This window comes from Rhynchophorus ferrugineus, unplaced genomic scaffold (genome assembly GCF_030347505.1).
Source record: "Rhynchophorus ferrugineus isolate W39M unplaced genomic scaffold, kcgeb_rfMv2 rfM1, whole genome shotgun sequence".
Taxonomy (NCBI): domain Eukaryota; kingdom Metazoa; phylum Arthropoda; class Insecta; order Coleoptera; family Curculionidae; genus Rhynchophorus; species Rhynchophorus ferrugineus.
The window spans coordinates 4,716,094-4,742,272 of NW_027472580.1; the positions used below are offsets into that span (position 1 = coordinate 4,716,094).

At 33.7% G+C, this 26,179-nt stretch overlaps 1 protein-coding gene across 8 annotated transcripts in view; it reads right to left on the bottom strand.

The window, feature by feature from the left end:
- Positions 1-2,057: 2,057 nt before the first annotated feature.
- Positions 2,058-26,179, bottom strand: part of wake (ankyrin repeat and fibronectin type III domain containing protein wide awake) — a 429,559-nt gene continuing 405,437 nt past the window's right edge. For all 8 annotated transcript variants that reach the window (XM_076414707.1, XM_076414745.1, XM_076414698.1 and 5 more), the window contains 5 exons: positions 19,170-19,386; positions 14,496-14,669; positions 10,264-10,887; positions 7,121-7,415; positions 2,058-5,536 (listed from right to left, as the gene is read on the bottom strand). In XM_076414707.1, coding sequence (XP_076270822.1) covers positions 4,073-5,536; positions 7,121-7,415; positions 10,264-10,887; positions 14,496-14,669; positions 19,170-19,386 — 2,774 coding nt within the window. In that variant the 3' untranslated portion in view covers positions 2,058-4,072. The remainder of the gene's footprint in view (positions 5,537-7,120; positions 7,416-10,263; positions 10,888-14,495; positions 14,670-19,169; positions 19,387-26,179) is intronic.

Genomic DNA, 26,179 nt, shown 5'->3' on the forward strand with positions numbered 1-26,179 from the left:
CCATGTTTAATCGTAACAAACCGGAATTTTTGCGTCGATATGTGACAATGGATGAAACATGGATCCATCACTTCACTCTGGAATCAAAACGATCGTCACCTGAATGGACAGCAATTCGTGAACCTTATCCAAAGCGTCTTAAAACGCAAAAATCTGCTAGAAAGGTTATGGCCTCGGTATTTTGGGATGAGCGTGGTGTAACAGTCATCGACTATCTTGAGAAAGGAAATACCATCAACAGTGAACATTATATAGCGTTATTGGAGCGTTTAAAGGCCGAAATTGCAAAGAGAATATATTTGTTTTATCCAGACAACGCACCGTGTCACAAGTCAAACAAAACAATGGCAAAATCACATGAATCTAACATCGAATTGCTTCCACATCCACCGTATTTCCCATATTTAGCTCCCAGTGACTAGTGGCTGTTCAAAACTGAGGCCTATTTTGCGTCAAAAGATAAATCGTTGTACAAAAGTGATATTGAAACGTTAGAGCGACGCTGGAATGATTGTGTGGCTCTTGATGGAGATTACGTTGATGAATAAAACCACTTTTGAACAAAAAAAACCGCGTTTTCTTTGTTACGCCCTTAATTTTTGAGCTACATCAGCTCACATCAACATTATTTTCACCTTTTTCCCATTTTTTTTGGCAGTAGAGTTATAATATGATGAAAGGTTGATGTAGGCTTGGGAACCATCCAATCGTCCAGTCCAATATGTCCTTTTTGGATGGAATTCTTATTCATAACTGCAATAAATAAGACTACATAATTCTTGAAACTCATTTTCTCCGACCATGTTTCTCCATCCATTGACATAAAAATTATCAAATTTAAATCGGTGAAATCAGAACCTATATAAAAGTGGTTAATGAGCTTCAACAATGATTTTCTTCAAATCAAACGATAACAGTAATTAAAATCGACAATACAATTATGATTAAGTAATATTAAATGGAAAATTGTAATTTTATGTAAAGAAATATAAAAAATCATCGAATTTAACAGTTAGTACTTATCAGGCTGTATCATTATTACCAATAGATATCGCCGATCAAAATACATGCAAATACCTAATCGAAATTGAAGACAGCGTGAAAGAGAAATAATTCAAAAAGTTTTCAACATCTCATTTAATTTCGAATAAAAATATGATCAACTGCATATAACCAGTAGTAGTTGAGTGAAGTGATTCGATATTTTAATTTGTAAAAGGTAGAACCAAGTATTTCAGAAATCACCTACCCGAGAAAACCGAAATCAATTGATTTTTTGTAGGTCCAATCAATCTAAACATTCCATTTTTTGGTTGAGCAGTGTTATGAACTGAACTGTAGTTTAAAACTACATAAGCAAATACGTCTAAATTTCCAAATTAATTATATATCCAATAAAATCGGATTTTTATACACTTAAACTAATGCTCAAAGTGTCATTTTCCAATATAATATTTAGTGATGTTTTTGCGATCTGTTTCTTGAGTCATTTGTAACTCATGCCATCTGTCGAGATTATATTTTTAGTTGATAAAACTCTTATAGTTAGTTTAAAAAGCTAACTTTTTTTAATTTGATTTAGTGTGTATTTCATTCCTTACATTTTATGTTATTACTCTTGCTTAAATTCGAAAATTCTGTTTTTTTCTTGCATTATCAGCTACAAATAAAAACAAAAAATCCGTGTATTATTTCAAAATTATTGTAAATAGCAGAGTTATGTAATTTCCTATCATTTGTAAACATTGTAGCGCCATCTATCTTTCTATGATAAGGTGTTAATGCCTACCGACCAGAAATGCCAAAAACAACTCAATTCTGTCAAATGGCTGTCAATCCTACCTTAAAGTTATATCACTTTAAGAAATATCTTTCACTTCCTTATTGAAGTAAAGTCTTTAATATTTAACTAAAAACTATTTCTAAATTAAGTATTGTTGTGTTGTATTTGCGTCAAGACACAAGCTAGACATTTCCAGGATAAATACGTCAGATTGTGTTTGTCAAAATACCTTAAATGACAATACTACGAATGGAGGAAATAATACTAGAGTAAGTACAGAGGACATCTTTATTTATTACACATGAACTTTACATTCTATATTACATATTCCCTAACCTGTAAGTTCAGTGCGCATCACAACGTGCATGTCATGCACCAAAATTATTATCTTTTTTCAAATATCTCTTGGAAAATACTTGAAAAAATACATAATCCTACTATATACACATCAAGTGGCAACCCATTGCAGCACTATTTAAACTCCTGCCTACGCACACTTAGTTAAACCTAAAATCTATCGTTAGAATTTCGATAAACTCAGTAAAAAAAATCGGAAAATATATAATTTCTTTGTACTAAAACAACGGATAAAAACTAAGTCTACGCTAGTCATGAACTAAAACGATATTAAATCTATTTTTTGGAATATAAACGATATGGTGATTTTCAACGGTGACCTACAACAAAAACAACTAACCTTCCTTAGTTACATAGCGAAAAGAAAGGATTTGGTTGCGACGCTATTTATTTTATTCGAGGAAAATATCATTTTTTCTATAACACAATAAAATAACATTGCTAGAACATTCTTACAAATATATATTCTTTAACATGAACATTTTTATAAATATATTTTTTCGGCTGTTCTAAATAGTTTGATATTCATTTCGTTTTTTATTAAATGTACAATTTTCCTGGCGCCTCCGCCAGAGTATACATGGATAATTTATTATGATTTTGCTTGAAGCAGTGATCATTTTGGTGTTCGAATATTTGATTATATCAGGCCGAAAATAACGTTTCTATACAAAAGGTGGACATAGTCTTAGGATATATATTTTCGTTAGCTTTAGGACGTAAGTAGTTCGACTTGTTTTTTTTTCTGGCAACAAAATGAGGGACTGTCTCTAATTAGAATTCACTCAGCCTGTACTTAATCTTAGTTAAATTCATTAAATATGGTCCTAACATTTTTAAAAACAATATCATCACAGTCTTAATACCTCCAATGTTATTGGGTTTTGATTAACTGGCCTTTGATGTTGATTCAGTTCGCTGTTTTGTTTTTATTTTAATATATAAGCATCGATTTGAAGGTGTTTGTCTCTATTTCTATTATCATAACATTGGAGGGTGGCAAATGTTGTTTCTATACATCTATTTATTTAATGTAGCGCTAAATATACAATTATTATTTTCTTTGTGTTTTTTTTTATTGTAATAGGCAACAAAGATAACTAACATTATCATAAGAAAACTAGCACCATTTCAATGTGACTAAATTATGATTCGCATTTGTTACAAGAGTAAAACGATTCTGGGGTTTATACACAGTGTTTTAATATAAATCAGTGTTAATGTTAGGGTATAGAAAATAAGTTTGAATGATATGTTCATACCTTACAATATAGGGTGTGTAAAAGTAATCCAAGTTTCTAACAATTAAATATAAAAAGTTCAAATTTTTATCTTGAATAAGATTTGTTATTATTCCACAAAACAATTAGTATTAGTCGTTTCTACATGAAATAAATACCGAAGAAACATCAGGTTCTGAAATTCGTTAAGGGATATGAAAATGTAACTCAATTTTTCTTTTATTTGAGCGACTACAAAACTGATCTGATTGTTAAAGGTGTGTCTGAGTAGAAGAGAAAAACAGCAGCTGAACAGAGAAGATACATTTATAGCAACAAAATTGTGGTTGAAGTTATTACAATTGTGATTTAAAATATATACAAAACCCTTCCATTAATAAATTAGTTCTCCAGAACCCATAATTCGACTCTTCTTTTAGATTCTATTCTCATACCTGCCTTCCATTCTATAGATTAGTTTTTTTTTTATTATAATGCGATGTTATAATGTTAATGTCTTTGTTTATAAGATTTTGAATGATATAGTACAACAATGAATTGACAATAGAAATTAACAATTTTGAGCAACACAATTTAAAAACTATGGATTACTTTTCTATTCACTTAATATCAAATTCTCTATGCCCTTTGTGGTAAAAATTTTAAAGCCCACAAATATCTTGTAACAAAAGCAAATAAATTAATCATGTCTTTAAATGCGATCTATCCGATTCGCTTCGATACGATCCAACTTACTGCTATGATCTAATGCTGCTAGAACATCGTGTTTCCTACGCACGTACAGTCTACCTAACTTCCAAGGGTTCTGCAGTAACAGCGGCTTGAAATCGTCCCTCAGACAACGTTCTCGCGCTCCGATGATAGCGACCAAACAAAAGTTCTTCAGCATGTCTCGGTTGTAGATGGGACCCTTCTTGCCCTTCAGAATAACCGCCATGTTCAGCTGACGGACTACCACGTTGACCACCTCCCTGGCCGTGGTCCTGGGCGTGACGTACACCTTCAAACTAGTTCCTATGACCAACCCGGTCTCGTATGCTGCGTAGATCTGCAGGATGTCGTAGTTGTCTTTGGCGTAGGGTTCCGGATCGTCGCTCGGAAGATTGAAGATTTCCGGGAACACCACGGGACAATTGGGGGACTCCAGGGCCGGGAGGTAAGGATCCAGTCGGTCTAGTTCGGTGAACGACCTGATATTCGTCAAGCTTTTGGACAAGTTGGTTTCCAGGTTGGTTAAGGGTGGTAAAGCGTGATCTACGGTGAGGAAGAGGAGGTTCTGATCTGATGTGTTCGGATCCAGGAAGTGTTGCTTTACGTTCGCCATGCTTTTACTGGGAACCATCTTGGGTTTCGGTTTTTTCTGTGGGGTGGACGAACCTAGCGGCTGAACTTGGTCGCTGTCCGAACTGAGGCTGTGCAAGCTATCCGTGGTGTTTAATGTGTTGACGCTTACCATGCTACCTCCGTACATCGGTTTGACACTGAGCAGAGGACTGGTGGTTACGGAGACGCTGGATACCGTCACCGATCGTGTCCTAGAACTAGGGACGTTGCTACAACTGGGTACGGAGAAGAGAACATCCTCACTCCTGCTTGGCGTTAGTTGCGAGAGATAATCGCTCGTACTGTTGAAGCTCTCGCTGTTTTTCCTTGACTCTGGATCGCTCCTGGCACTCAGATAGTGGGAAGTGCTCCCGTTTATGTTCAGATGTTGCTCACTCTTACTGTACTCGTTCACCAAGTTCCCGCTCGAGTTCGCGCTGGTTCCACCCGGGCCAGGCCATGAACCCCTGCCCGGTGTGCTTTTAATGACTTTCGGAGGAGGCAGCTGGAGTAAATCCCTCTTCGGGCTGGTCGACACGCCGACTTCCTTCTCCAGGACGTGTCTCATCAAGATGGAGCCGATGTTTCGATCACGAGCGAACGCTATGACATCCGCCAGCCAACGGACGCTCTTCCACAGGGTCTCTAGTTTGGTTTGAAGGTCTTGCAGTCGCGCCAGTCGTTCTTTGGCAATGACAACTTCGGAGTTGGAGAACGCTTCTCGATGGAGGTGACTGGCTGTGGCTGCGTCTAGTTCCAATAAGCAGCTAAGCTTGCAGTACTTCTGCACGATGGTACTCTGGTAAGTGTTCAGATGGATCATTTCAAACACCTAGGAAAAAACATGTTCTTAGTTTATATTAAAAATAAATATTATAAGAATAATAGATTTGCACCAATCAGAAGCAATGTTTAATAATTTATCTATCACCAAAGAAAAGTTCTAATTAGATATCTACTTCCTTCTATTAGATGATAAATTTTAGTATCTAGATACTGAATATCGCTTTTCCAAACTCTTTACAAAACTATTTACATCATTTAACTTTACTATAATAATAATTAATTATTATCTAATAATAATTATTATCATAATCAATATTGCAATTGTTTAGATTATAATATTTCAAATATAGATCTATTTAAAAATCCAGATATTTAACTAGACTAGAATGTTTTGAATGTCTAATTCTATCGATAATAATGATAGCAGTTTATCTAATTAGATTTAACACAAATTTGACAATATTGCTATATGTTCTTTTATTAATATATTATGTGAAACAACATTGTGTGAGAAGATAATAAGAATAAGACTCTACATTATTTAAATGTGACATTAATGCCTATTAATAACACTATTTTTTTATCTTTACTATACCGTTGATCCCACTATACACACAGCAGGGCTTATGGATTTGGATATTCCGTTTTCGTGTCAATGTAGATTTAAATTGTTGAAATTAATTTGGTATGACGGAACCACCACAAAAAAGTTTCAAAAAGTGTTTGATGTGGTCAGGCCGCAGTTTTTTTACAAACAAATATAATCCATGTTCTATCCATGAAAAACTGTGATTTTATATAGAATCATGTCAAAACCATTGAACTGAACAGTTTTTTACATTGATAGTTTTTTTGCATTGATACTTCACATTTTTTAAAGGCTAATCAAAATACATGCAACCATCTACGCACTTTACAATAAGAGGACGCCTGTAGTATTGAGCTTGTACAATTTATTAACATGGTGATTCGAACACTGTCAAGTCAGATAGAGGAATTTTAAATATTGGCAAATTATTTTTATTATAAGTATTGTTTAACAATGAAAATGTCTTCCCTCGTACTTTCTTATTAATACTAAACTCACAGTTGTTAAATTGTTTCTTTTACATTTTTTAAAGTTGTTACACATATGGGGATTCATAAAAATCTTCTATAATTTTTGGAAACCTTCATTAACAGTGTTAAAATAATAACATACAATAAGAAAAAAGTATTAATTAATTAGTAGTAAATTAAGCAGCCTTATAAAAAAAACTCACAAACATTGGGAGTTAAACTGATAATGACAGTGTTTGAAAATGTTACCATAGTAACGGCCATTAATGCAGCGGTTACCATGGTAATGTCACTATGACAGATAAATGTCAGTTGAATTTTTATATATTGAAAAAAAAATGCTAAAAACTCTATTTAGGCTTTTTAGTGAGCTAGGAAGCAGTAATTTTGTAAAATTTCAAATTAATCGATTTGATTATGTGTCAATTAATGTGACATTTCGCATATATAGATAACTGATTAATAAATAATGTCTTGAAATACCTATAAATGATTTTTTCTAAAACAACAACAAAGTATATCTTTATAACTTTTCCCTCGAATAGAAATATCGGGTAAAAAATTGCATTACCTGTATTGGCAAACTTATTAGATCGCCTCTCTGTAACAGGATCTCCCTTTGGCCGGGAACAGCGCAGGAAAACTCCGCTGAGGGACAGATAACGATGAAGCTGACCTCGTCCGTTAATTCTATTACTTCGGTGTCGTATAAGCGGTGGGTATTGGCGTCTTCGTTGGATATGTCCATGTAGTTGAACAGCCGCTTGGCGGCGCTAGTAACTAATTCGAGGAAGTTTCGTTGCAGCTCGCTGGCGTTGTCTAGGACGTCGGGGAGGTGTTGTTGTTTGAGGTATTGCCATTCTTCACTGAAAATAATATAAATAATTATTGATAGATGTGTTAATACACTACCGACTGAATGAAACTGTTAATAGGCTTTTGTTGACAAATATTTCTAAGTATTAGGTTCAATCTGATTATTTTCCTGAACTTTTACCGTCTTTATGGCACTAAACATAATATAATAACTTCATAATTTGACATTTTTGAAAAAACTAGTTAGGTGTTTATATAGCAAGAAAAATATTATATATATATAATAATACATTTATAATACATAATTTAAATTCTTTTTAACTCTTCTAAATATTTTCCTTTCATGTATGTTGAACAAAGGAAATAAGTTTTGATAATATGAATCATTGAAATTATCTTATATAGATTTCCTAAAATATTAATTTTTAACCGACTTCGAACAAGGAGGAGGTTCTATGTTCGGCTGGATATATATTTTGTAATGTATGTTCGCCGAATCGAGGGAAATGCTCAAATTTACTACTAAATTGTGTATATATTAGAATATAAAATACGTGTAGTAGATAGGTTAAATAAGGCTTTTGTTTATTTTTGTGTTAAAAATCTAAATTTGATTATTTTTTAATTTTTAGCGACTTCCTCATTTATTTTTTGAAGTCGGTTCAATTTTTTTCTTAAAAATATTTTATATCGTATACTAAAATAATAAGATTTTACTAAGAGTATACGATAACTTTGTCAATAGTGGCTACTTCCAGTGACGTATTGTGGGTACTCGGTTAACATCGGTAGTTCTCGTGTCATTGTACAACGCTGCCATTTACAAGTGAGCGGGAGGTATAACCCATCCAAAAAAACAACCAAAGTACATCATAGATTATAGTCCCTAAAAATGTAAAATTCATTTTAAACCCGGAGTAGATTTTAAGATTTTAGATTTTAATTAAATATTCTAATTAAAAAGGAACATATAATCGAACCAGTCTATAAACCTTGATTTGAGCTGTCACCAGAGGAACATGTTGCCAAATGTCTGTAAAATTCTTTAAAACATTAGTGATAATAATTAGAGGTAATAAACCGGCAAAGGTCGTAAACCAAAATTCTTAAGTTGACGCGGCAACACTGCTCTGTGCCGGCGTTATATATTTTGATGACATGCATTGGCTGTTTTATTGGATGGGTTATAGAATAACATCAGCCGAATGTTGCCATTTTTGTTTTGGTGCTTCAACTGTTGAGATCACTAATGTGCTTTTTGCTTGTTTATATTTGATATAAAGCTATTATTTATATTATTTCGTTTTTGTATTGTGTATTATTCTCAGTTTATTGTTATTTTAACGTAGGGTCAAGAAATCCATTGACTTGGATATACCACTTTTATTGCTTACTAGCGACCCGCCCCGGCTTCGCACGGGTGCAATGCTGATACTAAATTAAATACACTACAGAAAAAATATGAACGTTGTATATAAAAACATAGCGGCCCGCTCCGACTTTGCACGGGCATAAAATATATATGCCTATGTCACTCAATGAAAACATGATTAAAATCGATCCAGTATTTTTGGTTCATTCATTACTGCCCTTGGCCTGCACGCATTAAATTTGGAGTAAAACAATTCCTCTTCCCCTATACTTACTATGAAGATTTCCTGCTATCTTTGGAATATCTAAATTCATACAATTTTTATTACATTACACATTTTTAAACGCAAATTTTAAATTTGTAATATCTCCGAAAATATTTGTTTAATTTACATGCTGTAAGGAACCATATTGATCTATATTAATTGCACACTGTATTTAAGGTACTTAATTCGATAAGGATTAATGCCGTATTGCTTAAAATAGCTTCGTAAATAAGCCATTTTCTCACGTAAAAAGTAAACAATAAAAATGGTTAATGTGGGTTATCCCTAAAAGATAAACATATACCATCGCGGACTTTTTTGTAGACCTTTTTATGGTGTAGAATACTGAAGTACATTAATTTGATCTAACTCGTAGGGTTAGGCAGCGTTTTTCTAATTGCTAAATAAGCCTAAAAAAATAGGTTAATTTACGACATCACATTAGAAACCTCTAAAATTAGCAATGTTGCCTTAGTATATTATGAATGTATTATACATATAAACCTTCCTCTTGAATCACTCTATCTATTGAAAAAAACCGCATCAAAATCCGTTGCGTAATTTTAAAGATTTAAGCGCACATAGGGATATAGGGACAGAAAAAGCGACTTTGTTTTATACTATGTAGTGATATTCACTTATTTTACGTACAGAGTTAAGTATTATAATGTCATTTGTTCTAGTACCATTCAGAGTTTAGTTTTACATAGTAGGTAATAATAGGTTTTGGTTGTGAATATCGTTAGATTATTTGCTATATATATTGATGATGTTATATATATTGATGAAGCTTGCTTGCCGTATGATTCGCACAGCACTGGATTACCTTCAGCTGCATTTTTTTTCAAACTGAAGCAAAAAAATAAAACTTCCCGCCAAAAAATTGATTTACTCGCTATAAATTCATACATTTTCAACGCACTGAAAACATTTTTGTTCACTCTTTGATGAAATGATACATACTTTAATGTGACAGCGTCAACATGAAGTTGGTTACAAATGTATTCGATACGACTTAATACACAGTAACACCACCTGTTGTTAATCGTTTAAAATTAACTTATAGACCGATATTCTAATATATGATATTATATTCTTGAAATATACATATAATTTACAATAAATGGCAACGTGGCCAAATTAAATTTTAGTTCATATCGTTACGCATTTAGATTAGGTTATCAAGTCAATATTTTGTCCATTTTCACTAGATGATCCAAAAATACGAGGAAAGGTAATATACAATAACATTTTTACTTACGCTGACACATGAGGATTATCCCGAACCTTGCAGTGCGGTAGCATATTGGGCGTTTTCGTCGAAACGACCAACTGAATCATATCCACCGAACTCTGCATCTTCAAATAAGCCAAGTACAAGCCCCTGCCCAACTTCAGACTGGACACCTGATGATAATTGATCTGGTCTTGAATGCTGGCCATCAACACGTCCGAGATACTGGACTCCTCGCTCAACACCGCCTTCTTGAACACCTTGTTCATCGGTAACCAACGCGAATTTAACACACTCACACTCTTCGGCGATTTCACGTAGTTTATGGTACTAATAACTACGGTTCCCTGAGAATCACGCAGCGGCTTATAGTAGAGTTGTCCGAGGTCCTGGAGGCACAGCGACGACTGCATCTGGAGCGCCGCCAGAAGGAGCTTGGTACGAAAGTGTATCGTGGAGGACGTGTGCTCCTCCATCAGCGTCTTCAGGCATTTGGTGTCGTCCCACGTACACGCCACCCGCATCAGCCAATAGAGATCGTTGTTAATGCAACTGGGAAAGGTTTCGTCGACTTCTATCACAGGAAGGAACTCTTCGTTTGTCACGAGGACTTTGTCTTCGTGATATAATATACAGGCTAAATAGATACCCCTGAAACAATTAAATTATTAATGAATGCTGTTAATAAGAGTCAGAGATTAAGTGTTAAATATGTTTATATCCCAAAATACCGTTTTTATATCTGCATTTTTATAGCTTTATGGGACCACTCCTGTATCTGCTAAATACTGCTGATATCAAGCTGATAACAAGTTCATAGGTTAAAATGGAAACATCACGTTAGACGAAAATCAAAGCATATTAGACTCAAAGTCAAGGAACTCTACTGGTGAATCGGAAGGTACTAGTATCGGAAGGATCATCTTGACCTAAAATGCAACTCCGAATCTGGACTTATAGGGTGCAAATATGGGATTACACTAAAACATAAAACCAACCAGTAATACAACTGCACTACACCTGTGCTCCAAAAAGGCAGACTGATCAAATTAGCATTTTATATAGAGTTGCTTTCTGGGGGATTGGAAGTAAAATTACCCATATTAAATCGGCTTGTTTCACCTAATTGTAATTAGTGTAAATAAAATAAGTAGTGTAAAGTAAAGTGTATTATTAATTCGCAAGAAAGTCTAGCTGAAATCGTCAGCTGTGATTAACTAGTGACTCAGCAACAATAAACAAATAAAAGGGCTCCAACAGAAGGTCGATAAGAGAGCTATTGAAAAAGTTCTCTAATGGCGAAGACAGGATCAGTTTTTTTAACAATTGTATTTCGTATTTAGTTCATGACATTTTTTTTTTTGAAAATCCAGACATACACTTGCACCATTCTGGGAAGTCATAAATCGTTTCGAATATTTATGGTAATTGTATTTTCTAGCCGATAATACAAGTTTACAAATCGGGTTAATTTTGGACCCTTTTTTATTATTATTTTTATTACTCTTCGTGAGTCCACAATCTGCCCTATTGGCAATAAGCATTTCTTATGTCTTTATTATATATACATGGCATGTAGAAAATCACTTCATTAAGCAATCTTCTGTATAAAATATTATCTTAATTAATTAGTCTTATTCTAAAGTCTACATATGTCCAGTAATGAGATCAGGTGGTGTACATTGGGATGCACTGACACTCTTTCGAAGTACTTTACACAAACACGTTGAATTACACTCGTTATAGGTTCTAGAGGAATATCGCGTTGTACCACTTTGTTTGAAATATAGTACGGATCATCAACAATGGCACGCAACACCTTATTTTGGAACCGTTGAATGATGGATATATTAGATTTGCTAGCAGTACCCCATAGTTGAACTCCATATGCCCAAATGGGCTTGAGTATAGACTCATACAGCAATACCTTGTTATCTAATGATAACTTGGATTTGCGCCCGATGAGCCAATACATTTGATATAATTTTAGTCCATGTTGTTTCCGTTTAGAGAGTATGTGCTTCTTTCAGGTTAGGACCCTCTTTTGGAGAACGATTTTTAAAGCTATTTGATGCCCTGAACTCAGATCAGAATCCGAGTGTCAAGATTGATTCTAGTTTTCGATTTCATGCATGGTGGCAGCATTGCGCTCTTATTATGGTTGTCAGCTGACTACGTGGCATTAAACATCATTTAGAACGTATTTATGTGATGTGATTGTGCCTCAGAAAGTATGAAAATGCGGAGACAACGTTGCAAAGTCGCTTCAAAGTGCTTTGTTACGTTTGTGAATGTTATATGTTTGGCAAACGTGGAAAAATCACGACAAATTCACCCAAAAATGCGTATTTGCACTACTTTGGCTTTGCTGTAGTAAACACTGATAAACCATGGACACGGAAATTGTTTGGTAGCCGTGCAAAGCAAAGTTGTACAAGTGATCACTTGGTGAAAATGTATGTTTTCCATTTCGTGAACCAACGTTATGGGGAGAACAGAAAAAGTATGTAGATGATTGCTACTTTTGCTCGTTGAATGTAGTTAGTATAAATGCAAAAAATAGCACATTATAAATAACCTAACGTGTTATCAGTGTCAAAGCCAGTTCCAAGTACGGACAGTGATCCATTGCCAATTTGTTCGGGTATAAGCACAACACAAGAACTTCGTGTTCATCATCAGCGAACAATGACGGTAATTTCGTTGTAGAAGAAAGGCATTTAATTGCGAAAAGTGAATTGAGTGATTTTCTTGGCGATTTAGATGCTTTTTGGATTCATGGATGCAGAAATAGAAACATCTTGACTCAAACGAATAAAATTCTAGTCAGTATATACAGAGTATACGTAGGGAACAGTTGCTATTGAATGCGGATATCCTTGTTAGTGTAAGGACGTTGTTAACTTGTTGGAAATGTATCATAGTAGAAGTACCATACACCAAACCAAACATTGTAAGATTTCGGACTGATTTTTCTATGTCATGCATCATATATAATAGTTGTTATAAGAAATACTTATTGCCTACGGGGCAGATTGTTAAACCATTAAGGTTATTAATAAATAGATATAGCTGTGATAACATAACTGTAAGAGCATCATTCTTGTCATTTTGCAAACACAACTCGTATATGACAATAAGAAATTAATATATGATTCTTCTGAAAATATAGGAACATACTACATTATAACAGGTCAATTGAAAAGTCCCTGGCCTGACACATAGATGGCGCTACTAAAATTAAATCCTTATGTTTTTAGTTAGCCCTAACCCTGAAAAGATGCGTGTATAAATTTGACAGCTGTCAGATCATTAGTATGTGAATTGAGAGAAGCAACTTTGTTATTGTGAAAAAAAATGGATAAAAAGGAATTTCGCGTGTTGATAAAATATTGCTTTTTGAAGGGAAAAAATACAGTTGAAGCAAAAACTTGTCTTGATGCCGAGATTCCGGACTCTGCCCCAAGAAAATCAACCATCAAGGATTGGTATGCTAAGTTTAGACGTGGTGAAATGAGCACCGAAGACGGTGAACGCAGTGGACGCACAAAAAACGAACCGTAAATTGAAATTGAATGAAATAGCAGACATTCTAAAGATATCAAGTGAACGTGTACATCATATCATTCACGAATGTTTGGGTATGAGAAAGGTCTGTGCAAAGTGGGTGCCGCGCGAGTTCAACCCGCTCCAAAGCGTGGGAAAACGCAACAGTCGGCTGGCAAGATTATGGCATCTGTATTTTGGGATGCGTATGGAATAATTTTCATTGACTATCTTGAAAAAAGAAGGACCATCAACAGCGACTATTACATATTGGACCGTTTAAAGAACGAAATCGCCGATAAATGGCAGCATTTGAAGAAAAAGAAAGTGCTGCTTCACCAAAGCAATGCCTCGTGTCACAAGTCAGTGAAAACGTTGGCAAAATCCATGAATTGCCCTTCGAATTGCTCTCAGCGACTATCTCCTCTTCTTAGATCTCAAAAGAATGCTCGCTGGGAAGACATTTTCGTCGAGTGAAGAAGTGATCGCCGAAACTGAGACCTATTTTGAAGAACAAATCCTACTAGAAAAATGGTATCAAAAAGTTGGAGGGTCGCTATAATCAGTGTATCTCTCTTGAAGGGAATTATGTTGAATAAAAAAAAACTAATTTTGCAAAAAAAAATGTGTTTTACTACGGTAGGCAGGGGAATTTTCAACTGACTTATTATACTATTATTATGGGTATTATTATAATAATGAACGATTGATACCTTTTTAAATTCTTTTGGAATTTGCTAGCAGCGGTAAATAATTGCTTAATGGTAGTCTTTTTTCTCTGTGCTCTCCTTTGCGATGGACCGGTAGATTCCAATATCTCACTGCCTGGACGTAACTGTCGAACCTCTTCGATAAGCTGATCCAGTTGGTTATTGCTTTCTCCGTATCTGAAACAACAAAAATATTATGAATACTTTTAACAAAACAGCATACACAAAGCGTTAATATTCACAAGATGCTATAGGATTCTTGCATCAAATATATAATACAATACAATTTTATTAGTGTCAGCATCATTTTCTAATTCGAAGATTGCTTTTATGTAGTATTTATTATATCAGTCGTATATTATTTATATCAATCGCAATAAGCTATATAAAACTAATGTTGGGAACTATCAACTGAAATCGACTATCGACTGTTTAGTAATTGACTACTTTTAGTCGATAGTAAGACTGATTTTACTACTTTTTACCAGTGATTGTTTCAGTCGACTGTTTTTCAGTCGTTATTTTCGGGCCGACTGATTTTGTTACTATTTACTATCGACTGTTCCAACATATTCCAGTCCTGTACTTTTAGTTACTATTTTTGGTGCTATTAGTTTCATTCGATTGATTTTTAACGTACTGGCTACTACGTGACCTTGACAAAAATGTCCCCAATTTATGCTTACATAGATTTATATGTAATATATATATAGTGTTGATTTTTTTAGTAGTTTGCTTGTAAATAACAATATATTGTATATTAATACAGCAATATTTTGGAACGATATTTCTCAAGATTGTTAATGTAATAGGGTAAAAAGATTAAAATTGTGAATGACAAATAGTAAAATACTTTTGACTGTTTTAAAAAACTTTAAACAGTTAAACCGTGCATTTGACTCAAAATAGTAATTACTATTTTTAGTCGCTAGATTTTCGGCTGTCGACTGTTTTGCGACTATCGACTGTTTCGATTGTTTTCAGTCGATAGTACCCAACGCTATATAAAACCCTCCTTTCTTGCCTGGCACGTATTGAAATCATGATGTTGAAACAGTTTGCAATAGCATTTTTGGTCAATTCGGGAGGTAATTTTCATTCGTCCGAAAACCGTTGACTCATCAACTGGTTAGCTGCTTGCAACTTCATTGTGAAATTGAGCTGAGTTTTCGTGCAATAAGTCTTGCAATTCTTTAAACCTTTTTGGTCCTCTTGGCTGTTCTCAATAATTGACATCAAAATAATTATTTTAAAATAATTGAAACCAAAACTAAATTGTGGAATATGACGGACCAGTATCACCGTAAGTTTCGAAAAGTATTTTATGGGCTTTGGTAGCAGATTTCTTCAAATCAAAGTAATAAAAGTTATTCAATTGTTAACATCTATAAACAATGAATAACTCAATAATACTAAATGGCAAATGGAGTTATTATATGCAGAGAAATGTCAAAATCACGGAACTTAACAGATTACCAATAGATATCGCTGATTAAAATACACGTAAGTTCTTAATGAATACAGTAGTTTTAATTGCGCTACTTTTTACAAAATAAGGATTGAATAGAGTTAAAAGATTAGTTGGGTGTTGGATTTATATTATCTATATATATAAATCAATCATTGTTCGTTAGTCTCGCTAAAACTCGAGAACGGTTGGACCGATTTGGATAATTTTGGTCTTGAATTATTTGTGGAAGTCCAGGAAAGATCTAAACGGTGACTAAATATGAAAATGCTCGAAATTTAACTAATTATGTGCTCTTTTTTTGTTGATTTTTTGATAGTGACACTTTTCTGCTAAGTACGCGAGAACTTTTCTCACTTTAATTAATTACCATTGACGATGCCGAGGAGAAGACGACCTGACTTCGGTCATCGCAGTCAATCGAATGTGTGAAGAGCTACCTCACGTGTTAACCTCACTGATGACCAGAGAGAGACAGATCAAGAAAATAGTCGTATTGCTATGTCAGAATTGCGTTCTTTAGAAAGTGACAATGAAGAAGATAGGCTTAGAATGCAACGAGTTCGTGCACATCAAACACAACAACAGCGAGCACGACATAATGAAATTGAGCGATTCCGCAGACACAGTGCTCCTGTGATCCTGGAACGAGCTGCATTCCACTATGATGCGGCAATAGATTATTGTGCCGACAAATCGGTAACAATTGGGGAAATGACAATAATTTGTAAATATTGCAAGGCGTTAAAATACAGTGGTGAATCTACTGGATTATGTTTTGCTGGAGGCAAAGTAAAATTGCCACAATTGGTCCCACCACCAGATCCTTTACGCTCTTTAGTTTCTGGGATTGGAAATGATTCTAAGCACTTCTTGACCAACATTCAGAAATATAACAGCTCTTTCCAGATGACATTATTTGGCGCTACACATATTATACAGGACAATTTCATGCCCATCTTCCCACAGTTGACCCAAAATTGCATGCAGTAGTTACCAAACACATGATACATGGTCCTTGTGGAGTTTTCAACTACAATTCACTCTGTATAGTTGACGGCAAGTTTTCCAAGCTATACCCAAGAGACCTGATTGCTGAAACATAACGAGAAATGATGGATACCCATTGTATTGTCGGCGATCTGTTGCGGATAATGGGCGATCGGTAGTTGTGAAGGTAATAGGACAAAATGTTGATGTAGACAATCGTTGGATCGTGACATACTTGCCAATATTATCCAAAGCTTTTGAGAGTCACATCAACGTGGAATATTGTAACTCTGTGAAGTCGATAAAGTACATATGTAAATATGTTAACAAAGGTAACGATATGGCCTTAATCAAAAATAATAATAAAAATTGATTGATACCAAGCATTTTTTTTTATTCATTACGGATTATTGGGTCTTCTATTTATCGAATGAGGCAGTACGAAGTCTGCCAGGTCAGCTAGTTCTTTATATATTTTTAATAGCCTTGCTCAATATCTTCAGAAATTGTGATGTGATTATTTGTCTTGCTCTTTGCCCAACTTTTTCTCTATTAAGCAACATCATTCTAAAGAAAAGGTCTTTAAGCTTTTCGTTGTGGCAGAATCCTGTTACTTGTTACTAAAACTTAATAAAAAATTAATACATTGTTACTACTCGTTGTCGACCAACCTACAATTTGTTTCTACAATAATTAAAAAACTAGGTATATATTTAGGAGAATAATGTGTCTTTACTTAGTCTATGCTCTATAGCATAATATCCACCTATTATACTTAAGTTTTTTCTGGTAAATACAATTTGACTGCAGTAGTAGATCAAATGGTTTGATCTTTTTGAGTCAGTCTCCTACTTGAGCGTTAACAAAGAGCTGCAACATCTCGTTGTTGATATGAAAGTAGAGGTTCATATCGGTTTTGGAATTCGATTGAAACAACAGAAACTTATTATGGGCGAATAATGAGCTGTTATTGAGATTTTCTTCCAAATAACCTATATATTTTTCTATATTTCAGTTCCAGTTCTTTTCATTTATTTTTAATGTGCTGTCTCCAATAAAGTTTTGCATCGAGGAACTACCCAAGGCACTTGGCGTTGTTGTTATATAGGAAAAAAAGTGTTATCCATTGCTACTGCTGGCTTCATTTGCTGATGATACTGTGATTATCGCTGTCAGAGACAATAGTGAAGAAGCCTCACGAAAATTACAACAGGCAAGTGACAATAATTAAATAATTGGACACAAGCTTGGAAAATAAAAATTAATGAAAGTAAATCTGTACATGTGCAGTTGTATAGGTGTATAAAAAGACCGTACAAGCACCAATAACATATTATAATACTATCATTCCATATAGCAACAACGCTAAATATCTCGGAATGAATCTCGATGCAAAACTTCGCTGGAAGGAACATATAAAGAAGAAAAGAAAAGAACTGGAATTTAAATATAGGAAAATGTACTGGTTAATTGGAAGAAAATCACAATTACCAGTACATAATAAATTGCTATTATATAAGCAAATACTGAAACCTATATGGACATACAACGTTCAATTATGGGGATGTTCTGCAAAGAGTAACATAAATAAAATACAAATTTTTCAGAACAAAGTCCTAAGAGGTATTGTGGGTACATCCAAATACTATAGGACTGATTACCTACATCGAGACCTTCAGATACTCACAGTCAGTCAGGAAATCAAGAGAATTGCATGGGGGCATGAGGAATGGAGTCTTCCCATGAGAATATTGAAATATTGCAGCTTTTAGATACCACCAGAACAGGACACAGACTCAAAAGAATCAAACCATCTGATCTTGTGTAGTGTTGTGTAGTGAGGTGCATATATTAAAAAATTCCGCAGTGACATGTATAAACATTATTTCAGCAGAGACTGGGATAGAGCCGATGGGTCCTCCTAGTTATATACCTAGATTTAAGTTGTCATAAAGACAAATTGTAGGTTAGACGGAAACGACTAGTAACAATGTATTAAATAAATAATAATAAAATTGTGATTATATGTAAATTCATTATGCACCGATTTGTATTGGTTAACTATCATTCTCCAAGTCTTGGTCCAAGTATTTATACTGTTAGTTGTATTGTTGTAATGTTCTGGTTGCTTCTTCGCAGTTCTCTCCAATAGCAAGTATAGCAATGATTAATTATAATGATCGGCAAATAATTTTGGCGAGATATTCATAAAAACATACCTAGGATCTTTTTGTTCAATTTCTCTCCATGTTGACGGAATGACTGAGGACGGCGTCGAAGCTCTGAACATTCCGTAACCCTTCAGGTTCCCGCAACAGGCTCTAAAATAATATCTTCGCCCCTGCATCAGATCGACTTGACATCGTAAGTTAGACATGTCCGTCAGTTCTTCGGTGCCGGATATTATGGAGAAGTCCGACCGGGTAGACCATTGAACTGCAAAAAAAACACACACACGTTATTAGATAATCTATAGGTTATTCGGTTTAGCGAAAATTGCCTTCCACTTTGAAGAAAATGGGGGTACCTGGAGATGCGAAATTTGGTACAGTCAAAGCTTATATCGAGAAAGAATTTTTAGTCTAAATTTTTGGGTAATATGAGTTGCAAATAAATAAATTACAATAAAACGAAATACGCCCAAATCAAGCTATCAGAAAAAGCCGTCCGACGTTGCAAGCTCAAACTCTTATAGGCTGATCGTGATTTCTGTTGTATGTAAATCAACCGCAGGCGCGTAATTTTCAAAATCAGAGTCTGGCAACGTTGTAGGCAAAGATTTTGTGTTATTTTAGGTTATTCTCGTATTGTTGGATCTAGCGTTGGGAACGATTGACTAAAAACGACTATCGACTGTTTAGTAATTGACTAGTTTTTACTATCGACTGTTTCAATCGTATTTTTGGTTCGACTGATTTTACTACTTTTTACCAGTGATTGTTTCTGTCGACTGTTTTCAGTCGCTATTTTCAGTCCGACTGATTTTTATTACTATCTACTATCGACTGTTTCAGTCGTGTACCTTTAGTTACTATTTTTTGTTCTACTAGTATCATTTTACTGATTTTTAACGTTCTGGCTCTGTCGTCCTAGCCACGACCTTGACAAAAATATATCCAATTTATGCTTACATAGATTTATATGTAATATATATAATTTTATGATTTTTTTGGTAGTACGCTTGTAAGTAACAATTGTAACAATTATTGTAACAGTAAATAACAATTATTGTATATTAATGTACATCATTTTGGAACGATATTTTTCAAGACTTAATGTAATAGGGTAAAAAGATTAACATTGTGAATAGTGAAAAAAAAAACAATTGAACCGTGCATTTGACTGAAAATAATAATTACTATTTTTAGTCCCTAGTCCCTAGATCACCTGTTTCGACTGTTTAAGTAAAAAATGATTAAGAATAGTATGATCAAGTAAAATCATATTTGACATTTTTTATAGAGAGAACAAATTAATGTGTCCTCTTTGTTTATACTTACAAGATATTTAGAAACCAGATTTTGATTTAATTGGTGCTTGGGGAATAGAAAAGAGCTAAAAAAATTATTCCTTAAGGATTGATAGTAATTGATATAGTTCTGGGGACATAGCCTATCATTTTACTAAAGGTAATTTTAAAGATTTTTAACTGTAAATTTTATTGGTATTAATTTTCATTAGTAAGTGCGTTTCTTAAGAAAGCACTAATTCAACATTGCAGGTAAAAAATATGTTAATTTGTACATTAACAGTTAAAATGAATGCAAAGAATATTAACATTTATAAAATAGCTTCAAGATATGTGACTATATGATATGTTGTTCTTTGAACTTTGTTTCAATTATTTTTATTATTTATCTTATAGACCTAAGTTTTGAAAAAATAGTTCATTTAATGGTTGTAAATATATTCCTTTAATATACATTTATAAGTTGCAAAAAATAAATTAACTAATTATGTCCTTTTGTTTTAATATAGTTGCTAAAGTCAAATATCAATTTCAAAACGATTTTTTACATATATTCTCTATTTTAATATACAAACATGTATTACTTCACTTATTATTCCGTATTTATAATAACATAAAAGCAAAGGATCATCATGTATACTTATATTTGATTCCTTGAAGTTCTTATAGTTCTGAAAATAATCTTATTTATGATACTTTGATATAATGTTCAGTGGTGTAGTTACTTAAACTTTTAGAGTAAACGATGGTGGCACGTCTAAACCAAACGATGGTTGAGCACTGAATGAATCGAAATACCCTTCAATAACATCCCAGATAAACGTCTCGGGGTTGCCGCCAGCTATTCGTTATCGGGTTCTAGTTGGCGCTGCTGTGCACCCCGCCCGTGTTCAACATCTGGGATTATATTTCTGGGTATTTTGTAGACCGTTATTCCACGATGTAAAATTCGACATGCCTCAAGGTCGCTACAAACTTATCAATTGACTATTACAACTTAATAGAAATGAGATTTAGTTAAATGCAATTTAAGAAATGTTAGTGAGTATTAGTTATTGCGGTAGTTTGCATATATTTTACTATGTTTTAATATAGAAACATTTATTAATTTAATTAATGTTATTTATCAAATACATTTCTGATCTTATATAAAAAATACTGTGAACAAAAGTTTTAGTAACTTTTTTTAAAATTGTCGCTTTACTCTGGTTAGCTTAATAAATTGTGGTCGAATATCGTGTCCACAGTGCGATTATTAGTAGTTATTATAAGGATAATGATTATTATTATGATGGTTACATTAACATAATTTGGAGAAATACATTAATTATTTTTAAAGATAATTGTGGAAGATATTGGAAGATAAGGATACACCACCTACAAAGCACCTTTTCTCAATTTCTCTTATACTCATCTTTGCTTCGGACTTGGAATTAATGTCGAATTTCGATGCCGGACATCAATTTGCAAATATCAAGACCAACGAAAATCTCATTTTTCAGTTTAGCTTCTGGTAAATTTCTAATTAGTTAATTATCCAAGATAGGAAAAGTATTCTCTACTGTTACTTTAAAGCAATTTGCTGACCCACAAGTTGAAATATCTTTTGCAAAGGGAAACTTTTTATTCACCTACGCTGTGGTTCAGATTTTTTCAAAGTAGTGTCGTGGTACTACTTTCTGTCATCATTCTGGATGAGATATCTTTATAATAATGCTAATTATTCGAAATAGGAAAGGTATTCTTTAGTATTACGTTGAATCAATTTGCTGACTGAAAAGTTGAAATATTTTTGCAAAGGGAAACTTTTTAATCGCCTACTCTGTATTCTAGATTTTTACAAAATAGTGTTGTGGTACTACTTTCTGTCATCATTCTGGATGAGATATTTTTATAAAAATGTTAATTATTCAAAATAGGAAAGGTATTCTCTAATATTAGGTTCGAGAAATTTGCTGACTCAAAAGTTGAAATATCTTTTGCAAAGGGAAACATTTTAATCGCCTACTCTGTAGTCTAGATTTTTTTCAAAATAGTGTTGCGGTGCTACTTTCTGTCATCATTCTGACTGAGATATTTTTATAAAAATGCTAATTATTCAAAATAGGAAAGGTGTTATCTAATAATACGTTCAAGCAATTTGCTGACCCAAAAGTTGAAATATCTTTTGCAAAAGGAAACATTTTTACTCTTTTTCACTTAATATTTCTAATATATATATATATATATATATATATATATATATATATATATATATATATATACCACCTACAAAGCTCCTTTTCTCAATTTTTCTTATACTCATCCTTGCTTCGGACTTATTGTCGAATTTCGATGCCGGACATCAATTTGCAAATATCAAGACCAACGAGAATCTCATTTTTCAGTTTAGCTTCTGGTAAATTTCTACAGAAATATTTTGAAATAGTTATTATCTTTAGACAAAACAAATTGCAAACTGGTCTAGTCAAGTCTAGTAAAGTTTAATGTAACCGTGTTGTTATTCTTGATGGTTATTTCTGATATACTGTGGAATATTTCGAATCATACCCAGCATTTTATTGTGGGACACTTGCAGTTTATTGCCTGGCACACCAGGCTTTCAATTGAGACTGGTAGTTTGCTTGAACTATACAGGAGAGCGAACAGAACTCTGGATATGCCATAACCCCTTGCAGTAGCTTGCTAGTTTTTATTTGATCATCTTAGACGGCAGTCCTTGATTTTATTTTATCACCTCAGTGGCAGACATTAGAATAGGGTTGATCCCAGTAACAAAATGGAATCAACTCGTGAACATTTTCGTGCGATGATTGTTTACTTTCGATGTGGATTATGACGACAGGAATGTATCGATTTAATCGTTGTTAACAGTGTCAGAAAATGTTGGTAATGGGATTAAAATAATATCGCAAGATATTCATATGACTTAATGTGACACTCTCTCTCATTATTGAACACTAGAATGAAGAAAAATAATTGTTCATGTTACATCACATATGATTTGGTAAAGCTTAAAAATTGACGCAAGGAAATAGTCAAGAAATATAACAGGTTAATTGAAAATTCCCCGGCCTGACACATAGATGGTGTTACTAGAATTAAATCCATATATTTCTTTAGTTAGCTCTAACCCCCAAAAGATGCGTGTGTAAATTTGACAGCTGTCGGATTATTAGTTTGTGAATTATAGCATTTTGAGTGAAGTAACTTTTGTTATTGTGAAAAGAATGGATAAAAAGGAGTTTGGCGTGTTGATAAAATATTACTTTTTGAAGAAAAACAGTACGGTTGAAGCAAACACTTGGCTTGTTTCCGAGTTTCCAGACACTGCCCCATGAAAATCAACCATCAAGGATTGGTATGCTGAGTTTAGACGTGGTGAAATGAGAACCGAAGACGGTGAACGCAGTGGACGCCCAAACAAGGTTGTTATCGACGAAAACATAAACAAAATCAACAAAATGATTTTGAATAACCGTAAATTGGAATTGAATAGCAGACACTCTAAAGATCTCAAATGAACGTGTACATGAACGTGAACCAAAGCGTGGGGAAACGCAACAGTCGGCTGGCAAGGTTATGGCGTGTGTATTTTGGGATGCGCATGGAATAATTTTCATTGACTACCTTGAAAAAGGAAGGACCGTCAACAGCAACTATTACATAGCGTTATTGGACCGTTTGAAGCACGAAATCGCCGAAAAACGGCCTCATTTGAAGAAAAACAAAGTCCTGATTCATCAAGACAATGTACCGTGTAACATGTCAGTGAAAACGATGGCAAAAATGCATCCATCCACCGTATTCTCCAGATCTGGCGCCTAGGACTATTTCCTATCCTCGGATCTCAAAATAATGCTCGCAGGGAAGACATTTTCGTCGAATAAAGAAGTGATCGCGTGTATGGAGACAGGTAGCCTATTTTGAAGACAAATTCTGGACAAATCATACTACAGAAATGATATCGAAAAGTTGGAGGGTCGTTATAATCAGTTATTGAATCGTACCCTTGAAGGGAATTATGTTTAATAAAAAAAAGTAATTTTGCCAAAAAGTGTGTTTTACTACGGTAGGCCGGGAACTTTTCAATTGACCTGTTAATCGTGGTGTATCCAAAGCTGTGTATAACATTTACATTTACGCGTACGAGGCCTAAACAAAAAAAAATCCACTGTATGTGTCTTTCAAGGTCGAATCTTGGAAGCAAAGATTGGCCTGTTTCTAAGAAATAAGTGGCAACCGTGCCGATAGAGTGAATTCCATTTCTGGTACACAACCATTTGTTTACCAGAAGTGCTTCTTGAAATACGGAGGATCAATCTTCATGACGACAAGAGTGGAAAAGATGTTAGGAATATTGGTTTGAGCACATGTTCATAAATTACTGTACTTCACTATTAGATTGTAAATGTAAATAGCAACCTTCCCATTAGAATTATCTCAGATAATCTTATATAGCATTCATTATCAATCTTAATAGATAACAGAACGATAAAGCACGTAATCAGTTTTTGCAAAACTATTTCAAAATATTTTAACTAATCCTGTTTAGTTAAAAACTGGCATGTATGTTATTAATTACGGATAGATGAACCTTACCGGTAACTGTACTCTCGAGTGGCGGTAATATATATTTCCGCATGTCAACACTGCACTTAGTAATAAACAATTATAACTATATAAATGGCAGACAACGTTTGACCATGTTTAATGTGTTGTTTAATAGCAATTTTTGATAAACTTTACAGTACGTCATATCGAATAAAACGATAATGTTTGATATGAATTTCACAGGAAAATTGGATTATCTTTTTATTAAAAACTTAGTATCATATTTTATATTTTTATATTTCGAGATGTGATGTTTTTATTTAAATTTTTTTAAAATAAAATTTTTATCTATTTTTAATATTATTTTTAAACTGATTAATATTAAATAATAAGTAAATCACTTTATAATGGATTGAAGGGGAAACACCTATTTTATTAGGTATGCGAAAAAATAATTCATGTCTTCCTTTGTTAGTTTTGATTCCTTTCTATTACAGCCGTCTCTTTAGCAAAAAAATGGATAAAGGTAAACATAGATATAATATTAATAGTAATATCTGAACTATGTAGAGAAAACGGTAAAGTCTATTAAAGTTTGTATTTTTAGTAATTTTTTAAAGATTTTACACAACAGATAATAACAAACGTGTGCAATAAAAAAACTATTTCAATATTTTCAACTGATTTATATGTATTTTGGTATTCTGAAAACAAAAATAAAATAAAAAATCCTGATGTCCTGTGGCTACTGCGATAAAGATGGTGCCGTACCTAAATCTGATGATGTGTTAAGTTCTGAATTGATAAATTAGCTCAAGGTTCAAGAGCTCCCTTCTGTCAGGAGTGTTTTTCTCCTAGTTTATTGTTTAAATTGGATTATCACTATTTTTCATAAATCTATCAAAACGAAGTCATAAAGCAGTTCTGCTTCAAAATGGCGGTTTTAATGCTCCTATTCTTGTAGGCCATTCTGTAAATTGAAATTATATCACCACGGTTGGCAGGAATGTGGCGATTTTTTAATATTGCGCATGATAACAAAGGTTGAGCAAATAACTGGACCAAAATAGTTGGCTGTCGAGAAAGCTTAGAGCGTTACAGTTACAAGTGAGTGAAAATAACGTCCTTCAAGAAATATAGGTAGCTCTACATAAAGTTCATTTATCGCCGCTGCACACAAGGTAGAGGATTTTTTAATCAATCATA